Source organism: Hippoglossus hippoglossus, chromosome 13, assembly GCF_009819705.1.
Source record: "Hippoglossus hippoglossus isolate fHipHip1 chromosome 13, fHipHip1.pri, whole genome shotgun sequence".
NCBI classification, from domain to species: Eukaryota; Metazoa; Chordata; class Actinopteri; order Pleuronectiformes; family Pleuronectidae; genus Hippoglossus; species Hippoglossus hippoglossus.
The window spans coordinates 21,752,938-21,779,975 of NC_047163.1; the positions used below are offsets into that span (position 1 = coordinate 21,752,938).

General features: G+C 40.9%; 1 protein-coding gene across 3 annotated transcripts; it reads left to right on the forward strand.

Annotated features, from left to right (window-relative positions):
• Positions 1-181: 181 nt before the first annotated feature.
• sacs (sacsin molecular chaperone) lies at positions 182-26,616 on the forward strand. 3 transcript variants are annotated; one of them, XM_034605456.1, is made up of 10 exons: positions 182-497; positions 3,340-3,449; positions 4,671-4,821; positions 7,398-7,488; positions 7,566-7,651; positions 8,214-8,325; positions 8,613-8,759; positions 9,773-11,258; positions 11,539-11,630; positions 13,707-26,616. In XM_034605456.1, exons 2-10 carry the CDS (start codon positions 3,427-3,429, stop codon positions 25,250-25,252), a joined length of 13,734 nt encoding a protein of 4,577 aa, XP_034461347.1. In that variant the 5' UTR covers positions 182-497; positions 3,340-3,426; the 3' UTR covers positions 25,253-26,616. The 3 variants fall into 3 exon arrangements, with proteins under 3 accessions (XP_034461347.1, XP_034461346.1, XP_034461348.1); XM_034605455.1 differs by lacking the exon at positions 182-497 and adding an exon at positions 2,970-3,153; XM_034605457.1 differs by lacking the exon at positions 182-497 and adding an exon at positions 3,201-3,254.
• Positions 26,617-27,038: the final 422 nt, after the last annotated feature.

Consider the following 27,038-nt stretch of genomic DNA (forward strand, 5'->3'; position numbering starts at 1 on the left):
TTACTTGATTATTAAAAATGTATTATTGACTAATGATGATTTATTATTGATTATTTGTTATTGATTATTGATTATTGATTATTGGTTTTATATTGGTATTATATCACATTTGTATTGCAACATCATAATAACATTCCTTATTTATAAAAACTTCAGTAGATTCTATTCTATTATATTCTATTCTATTCTATTCTATACCCTTTTGTCCAGCCTCTATTTCCTGGTGTGGCGTGTCCCATCAGGTCTTCACTCAGCAGCTGTGGCTTTAAGAGACGCGCATGCGTTAAAAGCTGCAGTAAACTGTCCGGAGGTGTCCACGACCCTGAGTTATCTCATCTTATGGTCGATTTCATGAGAATCACAACATCACTGAAGTCTTCCAGTGGGATACTATGCTATGTATGTTTCCATTTGAAGGACGTTGTGCGCTGCCCTGCGGTGCAGAGGACAGAGGAGCTGCACTGAGGCTGCTGCTGCCAGCATGATGCTCTCCCAATGTGAGTACACCTCTCTCTCTCTCTCTCTCGCTCTCTTCAATGCGGCAGTAAATGAGGCGGTATATAGAAATGTAGACTATTTAAGCATTGACAATGTTTTAATTTTATAGAGTACTGCACTTTTCCTTTATTTATAGAAGAAATTAAATCTTAATACTCTGTCAAGTTTGTCGTATTGTCACATACAACTTCTGGGTCTTATTGTATTGATATTTTGATAACAGTCAGACCTGCTGTTATCCTGCAGAGGCTGGTGCACAGGATGTGTTTTCCATCCCATGACGATGCCTCTGACAGCGGGTTCACATTATGTTTTAAGGGCCGCGGGGATGATGTCACTTTTCGACGTGTTGTCACAAATCACTGCACCACACAGCACAATGTTGTGAAAGGGATGTTACAGAGCTGAAGGACCAGAGGTGTGATCAGAGAGGTTAGGTGTCAGGTTATAGTCAGAGCAGGTTGTGTAAGAACAGCAGACAGTTTCTGATGAGGCCTGTGTGCTGCAGTATCAAAGGTTTTAATCTGAGTCCGCTGCTGGGCTCTAACCACAGACCGAATAGGCTTTAAAAAACCTGATCATCTGGACGTGGACAGGCCTTTAATATCGCTGGTTCCTGTATCCTAACCTGATGTGCGCATCTCTGACTGCAGTGCTCTGGCGTCTGATCAGTTTTTGGTTTGTCGACTACACGTCCCAGAATGCAATGCCATAAATCACTCGGGCTCCGATCAGATTTAAAACCTGCAGTGTCACATGCACTGATATAAAGTACCTATTCACATTGGTACATTGTTGATGTATGTGTATGTTTCTTTAGAATACACATATGGTCAAATACACCTGGGCACCATCATGACAAGTGCAGTTTTCTATGAAATACCAACCTGTAATATTTTAAATTGTATGTTTTGTATTGTATCTTTTGTATGGGTGTGATTTTCATATAAGCCATTACTTATAGTTACTAGTTAATTACTAGCTGTCATGGGCCAATCAGAACAATTCACACCATTTATTAAACAAACGTTATTTAAGAGCCATGCAGCCTTTATATTTATCTCAGGGGTTGGTGGAGAAAATAAAGGAAATAAGGAAAGATTTAAAAGAAGCGTGAAGATGACATTGAGTTAATGCTGCTCCATGTATGTTGAATTCCAGCTTCAGTCAATATTCATATCGCTGATCAACAGTATGGATTTGTTTTAGCTTGGAGTTCTTCTGCCCTCAATTGGTCATAAGAATCAAATCATGTTAATTAACCAATCAAACTTTATTTGTGTTGCACCTTTCATATAGGTTAGTGCAATTTAAAGGGACTAAGAATAGACAAAGCAAATACAAAATTCTGACAATGACTACGTATGATAAAATAACAATTAAACATAAAAAAAAGGAGTCAATAAAATTGGATAAAAACATAACTACTACTAATAATAATTACTGTACTAATAATAATGAATATATTCAATCTGACCTTTTCAGTAGAGATGCTTATTGTCTAAACTGATGGTTTGATGCCATTGGAAGTGCTCAAGCTGCCACTGACCTATCATTGTTAATGAAAAAATATCGATAGCTTTACTTCCGGAACACTGGGCCCATAGAAATGGACAGAATGAGAGGTCTGTGATTTTTCAGTCTCTGTAGACCAGTGTGACTTTAACAGCAGGGGTCTAGAGGGGGATAGGCTGGGGTACAGATTAAGAGAAAGGTGGCACATTTCCATAACATGTAGTAAAAATAAAACCGCCTAGATTATTAATAACGTTTATTTTAACATTTATTTTAACAAAGATTGCAAGTGCACAGCTTCTTCGTGCGATTACAACATTTGACAGGCGTGCGTAGAACTTGTAAACAATGACAACAACTTTGGAGCCTGCCTGACATCATTGTCTAATGTGCCTATGATATCAAAAAGCAACAATAGCACTTCCCTGTATAAATCCTGCTGTAAAGTGCAGTGCTATTTGCAAAGTGTGAACCTGATCTCACACCAGTCACCTGTTCATCAAAAAAAGCTACAGGAGTTAGTTTGATCATGAGGTCAGTCTGTGGATGTCAGGGTGAGGTATTGAATCAACCCATTTCTCTAACCTCAAACCCCTCTCCTAACCCAAAAGATGGCACAGACCTATAGATAGACCCATGTGCACATTAGTGTGGAGATATCACTACAGCATTAACATACAGCTAGCCAAATTATCCAAGAATCTGTGATTGATACTACAAATGATCCACTACGCATGCACAAAAAAAAGGCCAATCCTTCCTCACGGTCCATATTATTATTATTGCAGCAATGGCAGAGGGTTGTAAAACACGAATTAAGCCTCTTAAAGAGAACATATCTTCCTTAGTTTCAGTGGTGAACCCTCCTGGACAACAGTAAACTGAGAGTGCTGTGCGGTTTTAAGACGACGCGGAAGTGACCGGGGGAGTGAACCCTCTCGCTCCGTGTCCTCAGCCGCAGCTCTCTGTGTAATTCATTATTCTTAGAACATCGCCTTTGAAGGAGACGGGATGTTGTTGGATCGAAACAGTCGTGTCACTCGCCATTGTTGTTGTTGTTGTTACCGGGAACAATAACCTGTGGTGAAATGAGTCGTCTTCGTGAGGGGACCGCTAACGGAGCGCACAGGACCGACTCGAGTGAGTGGGGTTTGTCGGGATAAACGCTCCTAGCGAGGCTGAACAAACCTCCCATTCCAACACGTTGGTTTAATGTGTCATTATGTGTCTTTTACACAAGGGTGTGTATGTGTTTACTACACAGTTATACTGAGTAGACGGGTGGGTTCTTTTTATGTAAGTAACGGTTTTCTTGTTTCGCCACAGCCGTTTTCCGGATGGAGTATCCCTGCGCCCGATGCCAGAGATAGTCCGGTGACATGTGCCTGTTCTGGGTCACATAATCGCAACGAAATGGCCACCTGTCCAGACCCGTGGTGAGTTTCATGTGTGCTTTGAAATAAAACCCTGCAGCATTGTGAGTGTTAGCAGCTCATAGGCCCAACCGGCCCTGCAGCACTGTGATGATCAGCCGCACTACAGGGAGGAAACAGGGACAACAGCATTTACCATTCTGGATATTGCATTGTCATGTATTGTCCTGGACTTGGCTTAATGTGGTCTGAGGGGCTTTGGCTTTTCAAACCATCCTGTGCAGGCTGTCACACCCACCCCAGCCCCACTGACTGCACCACTGTGGACGCAGGCTGCATGCAGTCCTCTGATGCTGAATAAGCAGGGATGTTTTGCTTTATTGCTGCTAGGCGCTGACATGCAACTTATAGGTTTGCCTTACATAAGTTAAACACATATGTCGTTCCCTTAAATAGCAGTGCAGTCCATTTCTAGAGTGCGGTAGTAATGGAATGACTAAGAGCTAACCAGCAACAAAATGACTGAGATGGTCAATCCACTGATGGGAAACAGCACATCTCTCTCGAGGAAGGGATCAATGAACTAGTCTTTGATAACTGTTACAACATCTTCAAGGGTTTTTTGTTTTACATTTTAAGGATAGTGCATTACCCTGCATTATGCACCCATTGATGTGCTCTGTAACACATGACATCGATTGCTCTTAAGCCCTATGAGGTAAATTGTGATTTGTGAATTCAGGTCGTGAAAAAATAACATTTGTTTGATTGATTGATAGATTGTTTGCAGCACTTCAGTGAAGTAAGGCTAAAGGCTTTATACAGAGTATACTGAAAATCAAACTAGACATTAATAAAGATGACTAACTGCTACTAATGGACCATTAACAGATGGACCTAGTGAGTTGTCCATTCTCATGTTTCTCCTCAACCTAATCCTTGATCAATAATCAATTTAAGCAGGACTTGTGATACCTATTAAATCACAGCAACTATGTCGCTTGTCAGTACACTTTTAGAGGAATGTTCCACAAGGGAAAGTAAAGGATTTAGGTTGACATATATATATATATATATATATATATATATATACACTGTCAACCTATATATATATATATATATTATGTCAACCTAAATCCTTTAAATATATAGCTATATGTTAAAGAAGTCATAACTAATTATCAGAAGTATAGACAAAAGTCTTCAACAATTATGAGGACATGTTAATCATAATAGTTTAATTTGTTGTACAACCTTAAACCCATTTGTGTCTGTACTTCTTAGGTTGCCATGGGTGACAGTCCGTCATGAGTGCATTGGCCTGAGGTCCTACCAGGTCTCCCCCCTCACATCTGTTCAAGAGGTCAAACAGTTGCTCTACGAGGAGACAAATCTCCCGGTTAAAGAGCAGCGACTGACCCACAATGGGAGAGTGGTGAGTGTTTGTTTGTTTGTTTGTTTGTAACAGCAGGGTAAAAGTAGGATTGAAATATACAAAATGTAAAGATTGTCTAGGTAAGACTTGCATACCTCAGATGCTGATGACCTAGAAACAGCAAATATGTTTCATCTGTTCATTGTGTTCATACTGTGTGACTACTGTGTGTCACTTTGGATTCTCATGTACGGGACAGGCACTCTAGCTACTGGAATTAGATCTTAGAAAAAGTAAATTGCTGTTAAAATTTCATAACTGAACCTATCTTGTTCAAAACAGTTTCAAAACTCAGGAAACCTGGTTTGAATATGACTATGTACTCTTTCTGTTAAACACTTACATATTTTAAGGATCTTATAAAAGCCAGTTCTGGGTAAATCCTCTAAATTCTTATATTTGTTTATCTGTTGTATTGCACAGGTTTATTATTTTTACTGTCTATTATAAACATAATATTCAGTGTGTTTTTCTTGGTTATCTCAGTGTTGAATACTTGTTGGGTTCATTTTTAGTTTAGTTTAGTTTATTTCTACTTGTTTGTCTGTTGTTCTGTGAGTGGTTCTGTCACAAGAACAAGTGAGGTTTCTTAATTTGAGGGTGGATAATTGCCACAGCAGCAGAAGCAGAGAGGAAGCTTGTTTTAATGACCCATAACTGCAGGATGAATAATGTCAATGGTGACATTCACTTAAACTGATAACAGTGCCTTCACTGTTAGAAGTACTGTGAGCCTCCCTTCTAGGTATAATTTTGTCATCTTTATGAGGAATTAGTTAAATCTTTTTTTGATCTTATGGCAAATTAGTTTAGGGCTATGATCCTACTTACCTAGCGACCTACCCGCCAACCTACCCGCCCACCCATGCAGCATAATCCAATATCAGCTAAGGATGTGTGCAGTTTAACATTCTGACTCTCACTGGACAACATGAAAGGCACTTCATAAACACACTGTATTAAACAATTCTATAGTTTACTGAGGGACTTTAGTTAGATAAATTAAGGTGCTGATTATCTGTCATTTGATTAACATATTTTGGACCAAATAGATGCATCAGTAGCAGTTTAAGTTCCAAGTTGACCCAATAAATTGGTTGTTTTATGGCAGATGAATGTGCTGTAGGTGTGTAGGATTCTTGTTTGGTAGTTTGTGATGGCTGTGTCAGTGACTGTGTCAATGTATGGGCTAACATGACTGGAGTTGACCCCATGACTTGGGGCTTAGCTGATGGACAGCACCAGGTGGTCAGTGCTTGGCAGTCCCCTGATCTCATATGCAAAAAATAGCTGCAAGCTACACCTACAAATGAATAGCACATTTAAGTCTTAAATTCTGTATTGAGTGTTGTAATGTGAAATGTTTCCTGTAAAAAATGAAGACACAGATTTCCCTTTGTTCCTCTTAAATGTTATTTTAGATTTCACATTGTATTCCTGTAATGCCTGATGCAATGTTACTGTGCAGCAGTCTGATGGATGAGGCACTGAGCCAGACACTGTAGCAGAGGAGTGGTATGCTTTTTAGGAGAAACTGAGAGGCAAGTTTTGCTTCTCTGTGAGTTTCACAAGCATGATTCATTGAAAACCAGAGTCCATTGGTGGGTGCCCTCAAATGCAGTAAAACATTCAGCCTAGAAGCCAAGTTGAGGAAAAATACTTCAAGCGATCGTACTGCTGCACATACATTCTTGTTAGGAGAAAAACACAGTTTATTAGAAGGATCTTAAGTGCAGCTTAAACTTAAAACAACTCCAAGCTTGCCTTAGACAGGCATTACCCTTCTGTTTTTTGAGTCTGAACCAGACCCGAGCCTGATGTTTTCCCAAATTAAAGGCATGTGCAGTGTAAAAAATTAAACCCTGATATAATTTCCACATTTTTTGTCTGATTTTGGTATCCTGATTTGGGTATCCACACTCGAAACCACACTGCGTCACACTCTTCAGTGTGATGAACTCTATCACTGTATATATATATATAAAACTGTATATTTCCTGTATAAGCCCTTTCTATTCTCCCATATTGAATATTAATAAGACATAAACTTCTTAATCTTGAATTTTCCGGCGATAATTGCACTGTGCAGTGATCGTGATGAGGAAGATGGCTGAAGGTTTGCCAGATAGCGTGCTGATGTGCAAAGACTGCTGTGTGCAGTGGGTCACAGTGTCACCTTGAAAAGCCTCATACAGCAGCAGTATCAGGCCCTGTGCCGACTCCCCTCTACATCGATTCTGTAAGATGCACCAAGAAAAGACTGTCGATCACAATAATGTTTGCAGTTACACTGCCCAAAATATTTAATGGTAGCTGGGTAGAGAAAGTGATGATACATGAATCTTTACGGCCGCGTAACTACAAGTTTGTTAATAGCTTATATGAGTGTGCAGTGAGTAATAAAACACAAAATTCACAGCATTTTCTTCACATGAACTTATTTATTGTCTCTTAAAACCAGTTCTTTTTTTAATTAACTGTACTTGATTTATGTTGTTATTTGAGGAGATTTCTATATAGTTTTTCCATATAAGCTTTTCTCTCAAATGCTCTTTCTCCTTATCAACCCATTCTAGCTGGATGACAGTGTGCAGATCGGGACCCTGGTGCCCCTAGGAATCCCAGAAGTATCTATCACATTGGAGGGAGGAGGCCTTAAAGGGGGAGGTATGAATAAAATCACTGCATCTCTGCAATAAACCAGCTCTTACAACAATGAAGCTTACCTGTCTCTGCTTTTGCAGGGAGGTTTGGACAAACTACACCACCACTAGTCGAATTCTTGAAAGATATCCTGAGGAGATATCCCGAAGGTGGACAGATTCTGAAGGTAACCCAAAAAGTTAATTCATGATTAATGTCTTTTTATTTGCCATATAAGGTCAGTATTATAACAAAATTAATTTATGGATTCACCTATTTAACCCCACACTGGTGGAATATAGTTACAGATAACTTGGCTTCTATTCTAAAGATTCTCAGGCTAATTAGTATAATAAGCACAAACAGGAAAAATGTGGTATAGCTTTCGTCCTGTTTTGTTTTATGTGAGCTCACCAAAGAGACGCAGATTAATTTGGTAGTAATCTCGGGAGGGCTACGTTCAGGCAATAACACAGATACAGTGTCATGGGATTTGAAATTAGAAAGTATCTCAAGCTTGTTCAAAAACAAAGAAAATCGTTTTATTTTGGCTGTAATTACTGGCACCAGCTATTACCCTACATGGTAGCAACATTGCGTGTGTAAAGAGTTGAGGTATCACTTGGGCCATCCCTTCTAATAATGCTCTCATTTCACTGTGAAGCTTTCTGGATAAACTAACATTATTGTGTACTTTCACTGTAAAAGCCCTATCTTCATGAATGCAAGTATTTGCCTTTATTTTGAAGGAGTTGATTCAAAATGCTGAGGATGCTGGAGCCACAGAAGTCAAGTTCATGTATGATGAGACAGAGTATGGAGTGGAGTCGCTGTGGTCACCTGACATGGCACAGCATCAAGGTTAGTAGACAGTGACTCTTTTAGCACAGCAGGATAACCCAGTAACACCGTGCTTTGAATGGTGAGCATACGTTCAAGCTTTTGTGTTGGCAGGTTTCTGTCCAGCTTAAGTGTCATGAAGCAGCTGCTCTGTAGTTGATGCTCTGCTCTGACCTCCCTGTCATCAAAGAACAGGGAAAAAAGCAACTTATTAAAATAATGCATTATTGCCTTTACTAAATTATTGTACATTTGCCGAATATGCATTTTTGTATTGTTTTAACTTATTTGTTCTGATCTGATTGCAGCATCAGCACTGTATGTCTACAATGATGCTATTTTCACTGTGGAAGACTGGAATGGGATTCAGGAGATTGCGAGGAGCAGGAAGAGAGAGGATCCTTTGAAAGTGGGACGGTTTGGGATTGGATTCAACTCTGTGTATCATATTACAGGTTTGAAACAGTTGTCTTCATCTGCTATTAATAATTTCTAAATGATTACTTGCAGTACAACCTACTCTCTTATGTGGAATCAGAGTATTCTGCACAAACAAATGTTATCTGTGTAACTTCCAATGTCTGCTTATAACCATTGTTGGTTATACCAGTTTGAAAAATTGCCTATCAAGTTGTTTGGTAAATTCCTAATATGTGCTGTACATAAGAATCAAATCACAGAAAATTCTTCTGATCTTTAAAACGCAATTTTATTTATTGTGAAACCCTGGCATAAAATGACTATATGACATTCAAAAGCAAGTAATTAGTAGAAAGTAAAACATTTTTATGCCTCTGCGCTGGCTACGGCTAGAGTCGATATGTCAGGAACCCCCTTGAGGGAATTTCTTCAAATTCGGCTCAAATGTTCACAGCTAGGTTTAGGGATCAAAGGCTACTGTGGCCTTTTTTCCGTCTGATTCTTGTGAGGATATATATCAGGAAGGGAGGGAACTCCAGTCTTGTTGAACTGACACAACATATTTTTTACCATAACTCAAGAATTCATATGCTAATTGAGATCAAATTTCACACAAATGAATAATAGGATAAAATTGTAAAGTGATGATATTTTACATCCAAAAGGTCAAAGGTCAGCTATGACATCATATTTGCTGCAAAAAAAGGTAGATGGAGGTTGTGACTGCAACTTGACCGGTTCATGGAGGCTTACAACCACAAGGTGGTAATTGTTGCTTTTTAATGTTAATTTAAAACATGAAACATGTAAATTTGTAAAAAGAAAAAAAAATAGATGAATACAATTTTATTTGATCTTTTTAAACTTTTCATTTATTACTTGTTAATTACAACTACCCTATCTTACCTTTGAGCAACATCGTCAACCTAAACTGTCATCAGTAGAGTTACACAGTGACTAGTGGGTCAGGCTTTAGTTGTACTGGGCAGCTGATCAATGTTTGTGTATATTTATTCATAGTTTTGTGTTTTTCCTCTCAATATTTTAGATGCTCCCAGTATATTCAGTGGAGACCAGATTGCCATGCTGGATCCTCATCAGACTCTGTTTGGAGTGAATGAGTCTGGCCAGTGTTGGAACCTGAAGACGGACATTAAGGAGATCACAGAGCTGGCTGACCAGTTTGCTCCCTACACTGGGATGTTTGGGAGCTCCGAGAAAACCATTCAGGACGGCAGCTTTCCCGGAACGCTGTTTCGCTTCCCGCTCCGCATGAAGCCCTCCCAGCTCAGTGGCAACATTTACAACAAAGAAAAGATTTTAGAGCTCTTTGAGTCTTTCAAAGCAGATGCAGACACAGTGGTCCTCTTCCTCAAAAGCGTTCAGAGGATCTCGCTGCATGTGCGTGAATCCGACGGTACAGAACGCATGTTGTTTCAGGTTACAGCCACAGAAAATACTGATGATAAGTTAGAAAGACCAAACGCACTTAAGACTCTGGGTCAGGCAATAGACAGCTACAACAACGGTGTGCCCAATTCTACCATCACATGTGTCACTTACCAGGTCAACATCGAGACTCAGGATGAAAAAGCTAAAGAGACTCACAGAACGACTTGGCTGGTTTGTAATGGAGTAGGGGGGAGAGGAATGTGTGCTGAGCTGGACTCTCTGGCAGATGATTTGAAGTTCATGCCCACCATTGGAATTGCCCTGCCTCTTACTCTGATAAACAGAGAGGACATAGGTGCCACATCTGGTTTCTCAGGACGGGCTTTTTGTTTCCTTCCTCTTCCCCCTGGGGAGGAGAGTGAGACAGGGCTTCCAGTTCATGTCAGTGGCTTCTTCGGTCTCACAGACAACCGTAGGAGTATCAAGTGGCGGGAAGTGGACCAGTGGAGGGATCCAGCTGCTCTGTGGAATGAGCTGCTTATAATCACTGTCATCCCTAAGGCTTACTTCACACTCATCACAGAGACTATCAAAAGGGTACAGACAAAAAAGGACCAAGACTTTCCATTGTCCCCCACAGGGACCTACGAGGCATGGCCGAACCTTAAGCAGGTCAAGTCCCGCTGGAAACCTATTCTTCAGCCACTGTTCCATGACTTGCTGCAGCAGGAAGTCATCTATTCCCTCAGTGAGAGCTGGATCCGGGTGGACCAGACTGTATTCTCAGAGCTGGACGCAGACGAGGACATTTCAGAGACTGTGATCAACTACCTCCAAAGCTCAGGAATGCAGGTGGCAAAAGTGCCAGCTGCTGTGGACTCTGTCTTGGCTGCCCACATGGATGAGTCCACCGACGTGAGGAAGGTGACCCCATCTTTGTTGCGGCAGGTGATCAGGAAGTACAAACACAAAGGTCCTTCACAGGAGAAGCTGCTGCTGCTGGAGTTCGTGCTTAGTGAGGCTAATTACAGTGATCTAATCGGACTGGAACTCCTACCACGGCAAGATGAGACTTTTACAACATTTTCAACTTCTGTCACGGATAAGGATGTCATTTACATTGCATCTGAAGAATACCCCAGGTAGAGATTAAATTTAGATTTTCCTTTTACCCTTGAATAATTATTAAATATGAAAGTAATATGAAATAATTGTATTTCATGGACACTTGTTACCACTTAGGGACAGGTACAGCAGCCTGGATGATTTTGATCTAAAGCACTGTCAATACATTCATCCAAGAACATCTTGACGTGATTTGTGAAAATTTTGCACATTAATTTGGCCTACAGTTGATTTTCAGTATTATGAGTACTGTGTCTTTTACATAAAATCATTGTTGACGGTGTTATTTGTCCCAAGGGTTCTGTATCCTGGACTGGAAGGTCGGTTCATATTGGAGAGCATTAAACCTTCTGTAATGGCCAGTTTGAAGAAAGCAGCCAAAACCAGAGGTAACACCCACATTTACATGTAATCTATGCAAAATATGATTTATAGTAGACTGTAACATGTAAGACGTCTGACAGAACTATAACTGAAACTGAAAAGTCTTCAGTCCACGTGATAACTATGTGGGGTATGTGGGTTATATGTGTTCAGCCATATTATAGTAGCGTTGGGTCATTTTACTCCTGCAGTGCCAGCAGGGCATTAAATCTGGTACGCTGCTGATAGATCATTTAGGAGCGAGAGACAGAAAGGAGAGCATGAGCATGCTATTTCATGGAAGACCTATTTTTGTGCCACATGTTTCATCTCGATTCATAAGATCAAAACCTGACTGCCCTCACTGCACATGCAGCCATGATTATGACAAGAGGGTTGTGAGCCAGACAGAGGAAATATGCTGAGTAACATAACTGTCATCTGAAACCATAATCTAAGCCACAGACAATATTGTAATGTAACATAACAATGTGGAACAAATATTTCTGTCCGATTTTTCATATACATTTTCATCTAGTTGTTGAATGTTTTTGTTGCATTGCCACTCTGCAGTGTCTGCAGCAGTTCAACTTTCATTAGCATCCATTAGAAATCTTTATTCTAGTCTCTGCAGTGGGCCCACCACTGCTGATGATGTTAGAGCACCACAACCCACATCTATTTTCCAATTACTCCATCATTTATGTTGTGTTTTACTGATTATAATATAAGTAAAAATATAAACCGTAGGAAAATGGCATTTTTTAAATACAAATAAGATAGAAAAACAAGGTAAAGTTAATTTCAGGTCTCTAAAATTTGTCATTTGAATTACAGTGCAACAGTATCTTTGGGGGTGCTCAGGTAGGTATTTGAAAATGTGTTAGATATCGATTATTTTTCTATTTACTTAAACTATTTAGAGCCTGACCGATGCCAATACCGATATGAGAGAGTCAAACATTTTCAATACACCGATATTCTGGCTGATATATATACAATTAAGGAAATCATTATTTGATCCCTTGCCGATTTTATAAGTTTGCCCACTGACAAAGAAATGTACAGTCTATAATTGTAATGGCAGTGATTATGACAAAGAAATGTAATTAAGGCTTGATATTTTACAGTTAAACAATTAACTTTGTTATAAATAAGTATGAATAAAAAGAAAACACGTATACAACCAAATATATAGAACTTGAATAAAGAAAATAAACACAATTTTTATAAACACAATCTTTCTGAAAGGATTATTCTGTAAGATAAAAGTTTTCATGAGTAAACATAAACTCTGATACTGATATGTCTGTGAAAGGCTCCTATTGGACCGATTTTTTAATCAGCCAATTCAAATAATCGGTCAGGCTCTAAAACTAACGCATTGCTGTGAAAGACCACCATGGTTACTACAGTCAGATAACTCTCACAGACATAAGTAACAAAACAACAACTCACATGTTAGGATTTGGTATAATTACAACCTATAAATGAAACCTGTTAACTCACCATCATTTGGACTTATATTATAAAGGTTTCATGGTGCACTTTACTACTTGCTGTGTCTTTCAAAAATGGTGTCCCCTGCAAAGGCTAAAACGATTTTGGTGCAAATGTTACAAACTGTAGGTGTGTGTGTGCACAATATGGTATATGAAAGTGTGTTTGCATGGTTTATATCAGCAATTTGTGCTGCAGTTTTGCTGTAAGTCTAAATGTTGAGTATGACTACTAACTTTCCAAAACACATCAGTTTTGAAATGAAAGCAAATATAAGACCAATTACAGCCTAGACAGTTTTGCATTTAGATTTATTTATTTATTTCTGAAAAGGGGAACTGTCAAACATCTATTGTGTGGCTGATTTGTTATAATATACCCAATTATGTGAAAATGGGTCAAGTGCATGGAAAAAACTATCATCCTAATGCTAATTGTGAAAGGCATTTTTCCTGATAGAGACTTGACTTCTGTAGTTGCTGCATCATGCAATAACAATAAAACAACAGTGTGAACTTTGAAAGACAGCATTTTGTAACTTCTACATAAAAAATAACCAAGGAAAATTACATAACTTTAACTTTTCCTTGTTATTTAAACAGGAAGAGCCTGCACTCAGCTACAGGTGCTGAATCCTGAACGATCAGCTCGACTTATCAAGGAGATCCTGTCAACAGCCTGGCCAACGAGAGACTTCATTGTCACATGGGAACCTGGAAACAGAGAGTTGAAGCATCCTACAGTTTCCTGGCTGAAGATTATCTGGAAGCATCTCTACATACATTTTGCTGATGACCTAAGTACCTTCGAAGACATGCCTTTGATCCCATGTGTGCCACTTGAGGAAAACATGGACACGGTTAAGCTTCTACGTCTCAAAACTCCATCCCCCATAATCCTTGTGGATGAGAAAGAGGCAACGCTTCCTGAAAACCTTATTGACATCATGGAAAGGCTTGGAGGAGTAGTGATAAAAAAGATGGATTCATGCTTGCAGCACCCTCAGCTAAAGAGGTACATCCATCCTTCCTCTCCTAGTGTGCTCTTACAAATAATGAACAGATTGGCAACACAGCGATTATCCAGCCAAGTCGTTTCTTTCTCGGTCGATGAGAAGATTGCACTCAGAAACTTTCTTGCAGGGTTGTCTGACATTACAGAGAAGGAAAAACATACCCTGCTTGAACTTTCCATCTTTGAGAAAGTGGGGACCCGCTCTGAAGGCACCTCAGCATTTACATCACTGAGAGGAGCTAGAGCTTTACATCACAGAGCCAAGTACCCACCAGATGTGAAATTATCTGTAAATCTGGTGGGATGCTGTGATGAAGAATCAATCCGCCTCATCAAGATGCTAAATGTGGAACAGGTGAAAACAACAGAATGTTTGAAATTTATTATTCAGGATCTTGAGAAGGGCTTCTACACAACCGATGAGATATGTCAAATCATGCTTTGGGCACTCAAAAATCTGGCATTTTTAAAGAATGAAAATTCATTTGTGATTGGATGGCTTTCTGCTCTTAAATTCATTCAGCTGCCTTGTGGAAATTCAGTCAAAGTCTCTGATCTTTTTGATCCTGAACTCGAAATTCTACAAAATCTGTTCTACATGGAAGAGGAAACCAGGTTTCCCACAACTACATTCACATCCTCCCCTGATCTTCTTCATTCACTCAGACAACTGGGACTAAGAAATGAAGTGCAGCTCAGTGAAAAAGATGTACTCCATGTGGCAAAGAAGATAGAGGAGTTACAAAGCAGGGATGAACCAGAGTGGGATTTCGTAATCAAAAAGGCAAAAACACTCCTGCAGATACTAAACAGACACACCAAGCTGGTAAAATCAGCTGATGCTCAGAAATCATTGCTAAAATGGAAATGGGTACCTGTCTGCAAAGAAAGACCTCTAACTTACCCTAAATCCCTCGCCTGGGTTGGAGATACTCTCAATATCTGCTCTTTGTCAGAGATGTGTGACATATCCCATGCAGTGCTTGTGGGATCTTCAGTAGCACTGGTTGAACACACATCTGCAGGTATGAAGAAGGCACTGAAACTAACTGTTGAGCCACAGGTAGATCAGGTATTGCAACACCTGAAAGCAGTGAATGACTGGCATAAATCCCAAGCATTCACCACAGAGGATTGGTATCAGTTTCAGCAGATCTTGTTTGAGATTTATGCCTTTATGCAGGCTCATCTTGAGGATGCAAGAGAAGCTATGAAATCACTGCCTTTTGATTGGGTGTGGACAGGGAAGACATTCTCATCACCTGGACACACGGTCCTTAAACCTCTCCCTGATCTAGACTTGCAGCCTTACCTGTACTCCCTGCCAAAGACAATCCGAAAGTTTCACAAGCTTTTCAAGTTTTGTGGGTCGGTTGAAGAGGTTGTCCCAAGCCATGTGTTTGAAGTCATCAGCACCATCCAACAAAGATGTGAAGGAGAGATTACCAAGGAGGAAAGCAAACATGATATCCTACTTTTGATCAACATCCTGAGATGGCTGTACAACAATCAGATACCTGTAGAAACCAACATGCATGTGCCAATTCTTTGTTACAAGGACCCAAGTAAATTAGCCATGAAGCTCATTCACGAATGCACCTACTGTGACATCAAGGTTGACGATTTGAATGACTTACTTGAGGATGCATCAGAGCCAATTATATTAGTCCACGATGATATCCCAATGAAAACTGCAGAGTGGCTGAAGGTGCCATGTTTGAGCACAAGGCTGATAAACCCAGAGAACCTTGGCTTTGAACAATCAGGCCAACGAGAACCTCTAACAGTAAGAATAAAGAACATCTTGGAGGAATATCCCTCTGTAGCAGACATTTTTAAAGAGCTCCTCCAGAATGCTGATGATGCAAGTGCAACAGAGTGCAGTTTCCTCATTGACATGAGAAAAAACTCTGACATCCGAGAGAATCTCCTTGACCCTGGCATGATTGTTTGTCATGGGCCCTCTTTGTGGTCTTTCAACAACTCTGTATTTTCAGACACAGACTTTCTGAATATCACAAGGTTAGGTGGATCAGTAAAGAGATGTGAAGCAGACAAAGTTGGCAAGTTTGGCTTGGGTTTCAACTCAGTTTATCACATCACTGACATCCCCATCATCATAAGCAGAGAGTTCATGATCATGTTCGATCCAAACATCAATCACATCAGCAAGCACATCAGAGATAGGTCTAATCCAGGGATCAAAATCAACTGGAGCAAGCAGCAGAAAAGGCTGAGAAAATTCCCTAATCAGTTTAAACCTTTCATTAATGTCTTCAACTGCCAGCTTCCTCTAGCTCAGGACTCCCCATACAAATACAATGGTACACTGTTCAGACTTCCATTCAGAACAGAGCATGAAGCCTCTGTAAGTGAAATCAGCACTCTGTACTACAACACCACAGACATCTATTCCCTGGTTGATGAGTTCAGCATATGCGGCCATCGGTTCATTCTGTTCACGCAGCATGTTGGAAGTATGGTCTTGAAATACCTGAAATATGAAGAACCAAATCCAGCTGGAGCACAAGATGTTGTGACCATCAACAAAAGTGTGTGGTCATCCAAAGCCTCATATGGACCCCTAAGTATCCTTAAATCTGCAGCAAAGGTTATGAAGAAAGTAGCAAGCACTAACAAGGTACCCGCTGATGTTCCTAAGTCTGGCTGCATCATACGCATTATGGTGGAGGAGTTTCACAATGTGTTCAAACGTATTGTCGAGCTGCACTCCCCACTGTTCAGAGGTTCAGAGGAAGATCCTAACCAGTACTTTGAGATGGCTGCTAAAGGGGGTCAGACAAGAAGACTCACAGATGAAATGCCCCAAAAGGCAGTCGAGGTCACTAACTGGCTCATTTGCTCATGCATGGATGTAACTGAAGCACTCAAGTTTTCCCTCAGTGATAGTGGAAAAAGACTTGGACTAGTGCCTTGTGGAGGTGTGGCTGTTCTGTTGTCAGAGGAAGAGAATCGCAAATGGACAGTAAAAACAAATGCTACACCAATTGGAGAGGTGTTTTGTTACTTACCCCTCAGAATCAAAACAGGCCTTCCAATCCATATTAATGGCTGCTTCGCTGTGACTTCTAACCGCAAAGAGATCTGGAAGACCGACACCAAAGGACGATGGAATTCTGTGTTCATGAGACATGTCATTGTCCAGGCCTATTTAGCAGCACTCACAATGCTACGTTCAATGGCTGAAAGTGGAGAACTGCTCGACTATAGCTATTACGCAGCGTGGCCAGATCCAAGTCAGGTGCATGATGACTTCACACTGATCAGCCAGGGTGTCTACCAGGAAATAGCCAAAGGAGGTGATAGTGAGCACGCAAAGGTTTTCTCAGATGGAAACACTTGGGTGTCAATCCAATACGTTCGATTTCTTGATGATGCTTTACTCTGTAGGCCAGACATTGGTCCTGCTGCTTTCAAGATATTCCTGAAATACCTCAAGAAAAGTGGCTCACAAAACCTCTGTGCTGTTGAGCTACCTGACTGGGTGAAGGAGGGATTTGATGATGCTGGATGTAAGGGGAAGTTGATGGAAAACACCCTGACAGAGAAGCAGTTCTTTTCAGATGTCTTTTTCCCTCACATCCAGGGAATCGACCGAGAGCTTCGAGATCCCCTGATGCATTATGTCTTGAATGAGAAACTGGAAGAGTTTGCATCAATCCTCCGGGTTACTCCTTGTATTCCATGCTCTGGCCCCAATAAGGAACTGGTTTTGCCTTCCAGACTAATTCACCCAGAGGGAAGAGTTGCTAAACTCTACAGCACAGATGATGGAAGATTTCCTGAAGGGACTTCTAAAGACTACCTAAACCCTGTATGTTTAGTGAAGCTAGTGCAGTTAGGCATGGTAAAGGATGATCTGTGCTGGGAAGACCTGATGGAACGAGCTGAATCTGTAATTCATCTTAATGAAAGTGATCATGCAGCTGCATGCTTCCGTAGCAGTATCCTACTCAGTCTAATTGATGAGAAACTGAAGATGAGAGATACACCAGCAGCTGAGCTCTTAGAAAAGCTACAGGACATCAAGTTCCTTCCATTTCTGACAAGACCTGCAGGGTTCTCACTACCATGGCATGGGAATGACTTTTCTCCAACAACAATGTTCTCTGCTGGAGAACTCTTCACAACTGAACATCAGGACACAGTGTGTCTGATGAAGCCAATCCTCAATGAGAATTCTCCATCTTTCAAAGGCTGTGGTGCAATGTCATTGGCTGTAAAAGACTGTCTCTGTCTAATAAGGAAACCATCAATTAGATTGGTCATCAGTCAGCTCAAGAAACTGTCTCAATCCTTTGATGGTGTCACACTGTATCAGGAAAATATAACAAATGCTTGTTATAAGTATCTACATGAAGAAATGCTACAGGATGAGAATGCAAAAGGAGAAATAACAGAGGAACTGAAAGCATTCAACTCCATCCTGGTGGAGAACACATATGTCAATCCCTCCAAAGTTGCATTCCACCTGAATTTTGATGCAGCCCCACATCTGTATCAGCTTCCAAACAAATATAGAAACAGCTGTCGTGAGTTGTTTGAAAATGTTGGGGTACAGCCAAATTTTGCAGTTGAGGATTTCTCAGCAGTTCTTGAAAGTGTGAAGCGGGAATGTGGCCGAAGGACACTCACTGAGGATAACTTCCAGTTGTGTCGCAGGATAATAAGTGAAGGGATATGGAGCTTGATACGAGACAAGAACCAAGAATACTGCCAAGCAAATCATGATGGGATTATGTTACCTGACTCCAATCTGACATTGCAGCAATCAAAATCGCTATGCTACAATGACTGCCCATGGATCAAAGTCAGAGACTCTTCTGTGAAATACTGTCACGGGGATATTCCAAGAGAGGTTGCTGTGAAACTAGGGGCAGTCCCTAAACGTCACAAAGCCTTGGAGAGGTATGCTTCCAATGTCTGTTTCTCTCCACTTGGTAGTGAGTTTGGACAGAAAGAAAAACTCACAAGCAGAATTAAAAGCATTCTCAATGCCTACCCATCAGAAAAAGAAATGCTAAAAGAGCTGCTTCAAAATGCAGATGATGCCAAAGCTACTGAAATTTACTTTGTGTTTGATCCAAGGACACACCCCACAGAAAGAATATTCGATGATAAATGGATCCGGATGCAAGGCCCTGCACTCTGTGTGTATAACAACCAGCCTTTCACGGAGGATGATGTCAGAGGTATACAGAATCTTGGAAGAGGAACAAAAGAGGCAAATCCGGGCAAAACTGGTCAATATGGTATAGGATTCAACTCTGTCTATCACATCACTGACTGCCCGTCCTTCATCTCAAACAATGACATTCTGTGCATATTTGATCCTCATGCACAGTATGCACCTGGGGCTACATCTGTGAGTCCTGGAAGAATGTTTAGAGACTTGGACTCTGACTTCAGATCTCAGTTTTCAGATGTCTTAAGCCTTTACTTAGGAATTCATTTTAAGTTGGAACGTAGCACAATGTTCAGATTCCCCATTCGCTCTAAAGATATGGCAAAAACCTCAGAGATAAGTTCAGTCCCTGCATCAGACAGAATGGTGCAAAACCTTTTGGATAAGCTAAAATCTGACGGTGCAGAGCTTCTGATGTTCCTCAACCACATGGAGAAAATATCCATCTGTGAAATTGATAATGCATCAGGAGAACTAAAAGTCCTTTATTCTGTGACCGCCAAAATAACAGATGGTGATCGGCTGAAACGCAAACAGTTTCATGCCTCAGTCATTGATAGTGTGACCAAAAAGAAGCAGCTCACTGCTATCCCTGTGCAACAGATCACCTACACTATGGACATACAGGACACTGATGGAAATTTGACTACATGGATGATCTGTAACCGATCGGGCTTCCCTAACCTTGAAAATGTCTCAAAAAGTGTGATCTCAGCTCATAAAAACGAAGACATAACTCTGTTTCCACGTGGAGGGGTAGCTGCATGTGTAAGCCACAACTACAAAAAACCTCACAGAGCCTTCTGCTTTCTGCCCCTTTCACTGGAGACTGGATTACCATTTCATGTAAATGGTCACTTTGCTCTAGACTCTGCTAGAAGAAACCTGTGGAGAGATGACAATGGAGTTGGGGTGAGGAGTGACTGGAATAATAATATGATGACATCACTGATAGCCCCTGCCTGTGTGGAGCTGCTGATTCAGCTTAAGCGTCTATACTTCTCAGGCCCTGATCCCACCATGACCGTACTCCAAGGGACTCCACTTCATGTTGTTAAAGATACGCTGCGGAAATATCTGTTCTTCTTCCCAGCCAACAGACTTGATATACAGCCAGACTGGTATTGCCTTGTTAAAGCAGTGTACAACTGTATCCATGCCGACCTGAAGCGTCTGCTTCCCGTAGTCCGAGCAGCACAAAGTGACAATTCAGACATGCACTCTGTCATTTATATTTCATGGGTAAATACATCCACAGCAAACAAAGGTAGAGCCTTTTTTGACAATCTGCTACAAGATGAGCTTCAGCACTTGAGAAACACAGAGTACAACATTTCCTCGAGGAAGTCTGTGGCAGAAAATGTGTACAGGCTGAAAACGTTGCTTCTGGATATTGGTTTCAACCTGGTTCACAGCTGTGATGAGACGGCAAATCTCTACCTCTGCCTGGAGGATGCAGGGATACCAGTCAGTTATGTAACACCAGAGGATGTCTGCAACTTTCTCCACACTTTCTCATCACCAGATACATCTTGCCATGTTGGAAAACTCCCCTGCCGTCTCCAACAGTCCAACTACAAGCTAGTTCATAGCCTGAAGCTCCTATTTGACTACTGCTTCAAAGACATCGAAGTAAATGAAGACAAAATTGAGGGGTTGCCTCTGTTGATAACAATGGACAACATGCTTCAGGTATTTGATACCAAGAGACCAAAGTTCCTGACATCACATCATGAGCTAATTTCAGCAAGGAAAGAAATGTTCATGAATCCATTGTACATCAGGTACAGCGACACGCTGTTGAAGGCAGGAGCGGCAAAGATTTTTGACATCAGCAGCTTTGGTGACCTATTGGGGTCCGTTCTTCCAAGAGAGTATCGAACAAGGGTCCCTGTAAAGTCGAGAGACACCTTTCCAAGTGAGTCTTGGCTAAAGAATGTGTGGAACTTCATCAGTGAGAATATTGCTGTTAAGGAGGATCAGACCGACATACCTAGTTTTGACACAATTCTTGACATTCTGAAAGACTGGGCTTTGCTCCCGGGAATCAAATTCATGGCAAGAGAAAAGATAGTTATCCCTGAGCATGATGTGCTTTTACCTCTGAGTTTGATGAACATAGCAATATTTCCACATGGCCAAAATGACAAAGTCTTTCACACCCTAATGAAAGCAGGGTGCATTCAGCTTGGAGTGAACAAAATCTGTGTCAAAGAGAATCCCATCATGCCATTTCTGGCACAGCATACAGCAAACATTGAAAGTCCATCAAGTGTTCTGAAAGCTTTGGAGTACATGATTCAGACATCTGCATTCAAAGCAGCAAACCTGACCGACAAGGACTTTGAGGCTCTCCTGTTGTATTTCAACTGCAACCTAGCTAACCTCACACAACAGGATGTGCAGAGCCTAAAACTCCTCCCGTGCTTTAAATCAGTTAGTGGGAAACACATCAGCATTGCATGCTATGGGGCAAACTACATACTTGCAAAAGGCATTCCTACTGCAGACATTGACAAATGGGCCCACACATCCTCCTTTTCCTTTCTTGCTGACAGTCCACAGCTAAAAGACCTGTACAGCTTTCTTGGCTGTTTGCCAATTGATGACATAGACATCTACCTTCAACATCTCCTGCCAAAGTTTGAGAGTTTTTCCTATAATGCCAAAGTTGAACACATTGTCTACTTGAAGGACACACTTTTGTCAATGGAAGAATCATGCAAGATAAAAGATGAGCTCTATGAGAAACTGGAGGGACTGTCATTCATCTATGACTACTCAAACAGACTCAGGCCAACCAAGTTCTTCTATGATGAGACTGTGAAGGTATTTGAAGTTATGCTACCTGCAAAATCTTTCATACCATGTGACTTTTTCAAGAAAGTTGAGCAAGTGTCAAAACCAAAGAATGGAACATTGTTGCTCTCTTCGTGGATAACCTTTCTGAGAAATATTGGTCTCAAACATGAAATGTCCCAACAGCAAGTTCTCCAGTTTGCAAAAGAGGTCAGCATAAAATCCCAGACAGAAAGCTGGACAAAAGAAAAAGTCCAAACCATTGTCGATGTTCTCTTGAACCATATTTTCAAAGAGAGGACAGACCTGATCCAGGGTGCTTTTCTCAAGGAGCTTTCAATGATACCATTCCTGTGTCCTGAGAGAGCGCCAAACGAGCTCATCAAGCTTCATTCGCAGTACCAAGAGATGAGTGGCACACTTCCTCTGATTCGTTTCAGTGGGTCTCAGGTTAATCCAAAATTCAAGCAAACAGATATTATACACTTGCTTTGGACATCCTGCCCAATTCTACCAGAGAAAGCCACACCATCAAGCATAAAGGACCAGGAAGGAAGCGCTGTCACTGGACAGGAACAACTTGACCAGGTGCTGAACATGTTAGCTGTTAGTCTGGACCCACCGTTGGAGAAGGTAATAAGCAACTGCAAGAACATCTGCAACATATCCAGTCCAGATGATGAAATTGTGAAAACCAGGAACAAAGTTTTAAGGTCCACCTATGAGTTCCTCAATGCAGATAAAAGAGATTTCCGTTTCCAGCTCCGTGGGGTCACCTTTGTCATGGTGGAAGATGGCTGGAAACTGCTGAAACCTGAAGAGGTTGTCATCAATTTGGACAACGAATCTGATTTCAAACCCTACTTGTACAAATTGCCTCTAGAGCTCGGTACCTTTCATCAACTCTTTAAACTCCTTGGCACAGAAGATGTTGTGTCAACCAAACAGTATGTTGAAGTGCTGTGGCGAATTTACAGAAACTCAGAGGGCAAGCAGCTTGACCCAAATGAAATGAGAACTGTGAAAAGGGTTGTTTCAGGATTGTTTAAGTCGCTCCATAACGATCCAGTGGAAATCCGCAAAGACCTAGAGAATCTCAGAGATTTGTTATTTTATTTGCCAAGCCATGATGGTAGATTAGCAAAATCCAGCAGTTTAGTGTTTGATGATGCACCACACTATAAAAGCAGGATTCAGGGTAACGTTGGAGTTCAGATGCTTGTGGACATGAGCCAGTGCTATCTGGGCAAAGATCACGCCTTCCACACAAAGCTGATCATGCTACTTCCACAGAAACTAAGGCCTAGACTGTTAAGTAGCATTCTTGAGGAGCAACTCGATGAGGATTCTCCAAAAATGTGCCAGTTTGGAGCTCTTTGCTCACTTCAAGGCCGCCTTCAGCTGTTGCTGTCATCTGAGCAGTTCATCACAGGACTAATCCGAATAATGAAACATGAGAATGACAATGCATACCTTGTGAATGAGGAAAAAGCCATACGTCTCTGCAAAGCACTTTGTGAAGGACTCAAAGTATCTTGTTTTGAGAAACTCCAGACAACATTAAGAGTGAAAGGATGTAGTCCCATCCCACACAGCCGCAGTGAAACACTTGCCTTCCTCAAGAGGTACGGGACGGCCGTGATTCACCTCTACATCCAGCATTCAGACAGCAAAGACATAAATTTTCTCCTAGCATTGGCTATGACATTAAAATCTGCCACAGACAATTTGATTTCTGACACATCCTATCTAATCGCCATGCTGGGCTGCAATGACATCTACAGAATCACAGAGAAGCTGGACAGCCTCGGTGTTAAGTACGACGAAACAGAGCCTTCAAAACTTGAGCTCCCCCTTCCAGGAACACCCATACCAGCCGAGATACATCACACACTTCTCATGGACCCAATGCATGTATTCTATCCAGGAGAATATGTGGGTTACCTTGTAGACTCAGAGGGAGGAGACATATATGGGTCCTACCAGCCTACATATACATACGCCATCATTGTTCAAGAAGTAGGGAGAGAAGAGGAAGAAAACTCAGTTTTCCTTGGTAAATGCTTCCAGATCGACATTGGATACAGTGAATACAAAATAGTCAGTTCCCTTGACTTGTACAAATTTTCAAGACAAGACGAAAGCTCCAATGTTCGAGACACTAGTGCTCCATCGACTCCTACAACACCGGACAGTCGTTCTACTGGTCTACGAATGGACCCTCCTCTTTTTGCTGGCAAGGAAAACCTCAGGCCTCCTCCTCAAAAACAATCACCAAAAAAGATCAAGCTTAATGCATTGCCTGAGATTCTAAAAGAACTGACCTTAGTAATTGAACAAGCTTGGAAGCTTCCTGAAACAGAAAGAAAGAAGATAATCCGCCGATTATATCTCAAGTGGCATCCAGACAAAAATGCTGAGAACCTGGACGTTGCCACCGAAGTCTTCAAGCACTTGCAGAGTGAGATCAGCCGAATGGAGAAACAGACTTTGGTCGATCAGCAAAATACAGACAGAGCTTCCAGGAGATCCTTCTCCACATCATCAACCCGCTTCCATTCAGAGAAGTTCTCATTTCAAAGGTTTTATTCATCGTGGAACCAAGAAGCAACAAGTCACAAGTCAGAAAGGCATACTTTCAGGGAACATTATAACTATGCAGGTTCATCACATTCTCATCGTTTCTTCGTGCCCCCAACTTTCAAGACAGTTGGAAACCCTGTGGAAGCCCGCAGGTGGCTTAGGCAAGCCAGAGCAAACTACTCTGCTGCTCGCAATGATCTTCATAAAAATGCTAATGAATGGGTTTGTTTCAAATGCTACCTTGCCACAAAACTTGCACTGATAGCTGCGGACTATGCTGTCAGAGGAAAGTCAGACAAAGATGTGAAACCAACTGCTCTGGCTCAGAAAGTGGAGGAGCACAACACCCAGTTAAAAGGCCTTGCCAACGATGTTCAGATCCTGGAGGGATACGGTGTGGACAGCCTGAGAACTCGCTACCCCGATCTCCTGCCTTTTCCACAGATTCCCAATGACAGATACACATCAGAGGTGGCGATGAGAGTGATGGAATGTACTGCACGGATTATCATAAAGCTTGAAACCTTTGTGCAGCAAAAAATATAGCACTGTTGTAAAAGAAAACAGTGAAACAACAGTATGCATTGATCCTCTGTGGTACAGTGGACACCCTTGGCTGTGTGCAATACAGATCATGTATATCTCATAGAATAAAAACTGAAGAATCCAGCTGGCAGCTTATGGTACATATGCAGTTTCTACCTGTGATGATGGTTCTGTGGGTCATGCATAGTAAAGAACTGTGTGGCTACCATACCCCATTCGGCTGTTACACTATAGATCTGCTGTAATAGGTAAAAAAAATCTGCATATGCTGTATAAATGCCTCAGCAAAATGTTTGTTTACCAAAGTCCCCATATACTAGATCTATTTGCTTCAAGTTATGAGTTATATTAAAATATATGCTGCTTTTTTTACTTTATCTTTTATAAAACATATATAAATATATTTTCTTGCTACAGAAACCAGTTGAGTGTACTTAAAGGTTGCGCTTGTGATAAGGAAATAGAGCAACTCAAACTGTCAATACTGCAATTACTGTCATGCAACGTGTGAGGCAAGGAAATACAATCATGTTTATAAATGTTCTTTTTTTAAAGGTTCATATGATTTCTGTACATTTGTAAATGTTCTGTAACATAGCCAGTCACTTGTTTATGGACTGAGCAGTTTTTTGAAACTCCTCATGTATTCGCACTTGCACTTGTACAGCGCTTGTTGCGCCCCAGCAAATTTGGGAGATTTCGACTGAATGGAAAACTTTTTATGTTGTTTTTTAAAATATGTTAAATGTTGGTTGCTCTCCATACACTAACCTTTGGTGACTGTTTTTCTTTATTGTTCATATGAACCACGTGTTCCCTGGGGCCCTACAGTTGTGGGGGAGGCAGTTCTCAAAAAGTACTTTTATTTCAGCAATGTTTGTGAATAGTAAGTAGGACAGTGTGATAGAATAAAGAGCCATATATATGCTATAACCTGGGCACAACCCTCAACATGTTAACTTTTGTCAGCATGAAACCCTGTTCATACGTTTTTGGTAATTGGAATTTTTCTGGTTTAAGGAACACAGAACATCACCAGTCTTGTGTTTTTTTTACAGCTTTGTTTCCATTTTATTTGAAGGACAATACACATACTGACAACATCTTGTTATTTTGAAAGATAATTATTGTTATAGTTTTTTACACCTCCAGGTTTCGGTGACTCAGCTGAGGGTGTCTCTTAGAATAACCACCTTGGAGAACCTTGTGCATCATACATGTTAATGTACACTGTGCAGCAGGAAGGCCTAATAATTACATGATGTCGGTTTTGTTTGTGGGTTTATAAAAGAAGGGACATTGAACAAAAGAAAGTGCAGTCTTGCCTGTGATTTCAAAAATGTTGGTACTTTGAAATTCTCATATTGAAATGCCTCATTTCTTTATGTTTCATATTTTGTCTCAATTATACAAGAAGAGCAACTACTTTCTTTCTTAAGTAAAGAAATATTAACTCAGATATAACGTAATTTATTATTAATATTGATATGAGAATGTCAGAGCCTGCAGGAGCAACTCCACTGCTTTCATTTAGGAATAAAATCACTTAGAATACATGATTAAATACAAAAATAATTAAATATATGTATTGAATTCTGAGCTCAATCTTGATATCTATTTAAATCGAGCAATAGCATTCGGCTTGTGCCATAACCAGGGCAGCTGATACTGTATCTGTATCACGTGTGGGTGTGCCCATAGGCCACAGATTTACGCTCCAACAAATCCATGTTGTTTACTGCTGAAGAAGACCAGTCAGTTTGCAATCATGGCTCGTTGGTGGTCG

Bases quoted from the DNA above. Each gene is read 5' to 3' on its own strand.
- sacs (XM_034605456.1), top strand. From the start codon at position 3,427: ATGGCCACCTGTCCAGACCCGTG. The intron at 7,489-7,565 runs GTATGAATAAAA...CTGCTTTTGCAG, and splicing joins AGGAGGCCTTAAAGGGGGAG to GGAGGTTTGGACAAACTACA. The intron at 7,652-8,213 runs GTAACCCAAAAA...TTTATTTTGAAG, and splicing joins AAGGTGGACAGATTCTGAAG to GAGTTGATTCAAAATGCTGA.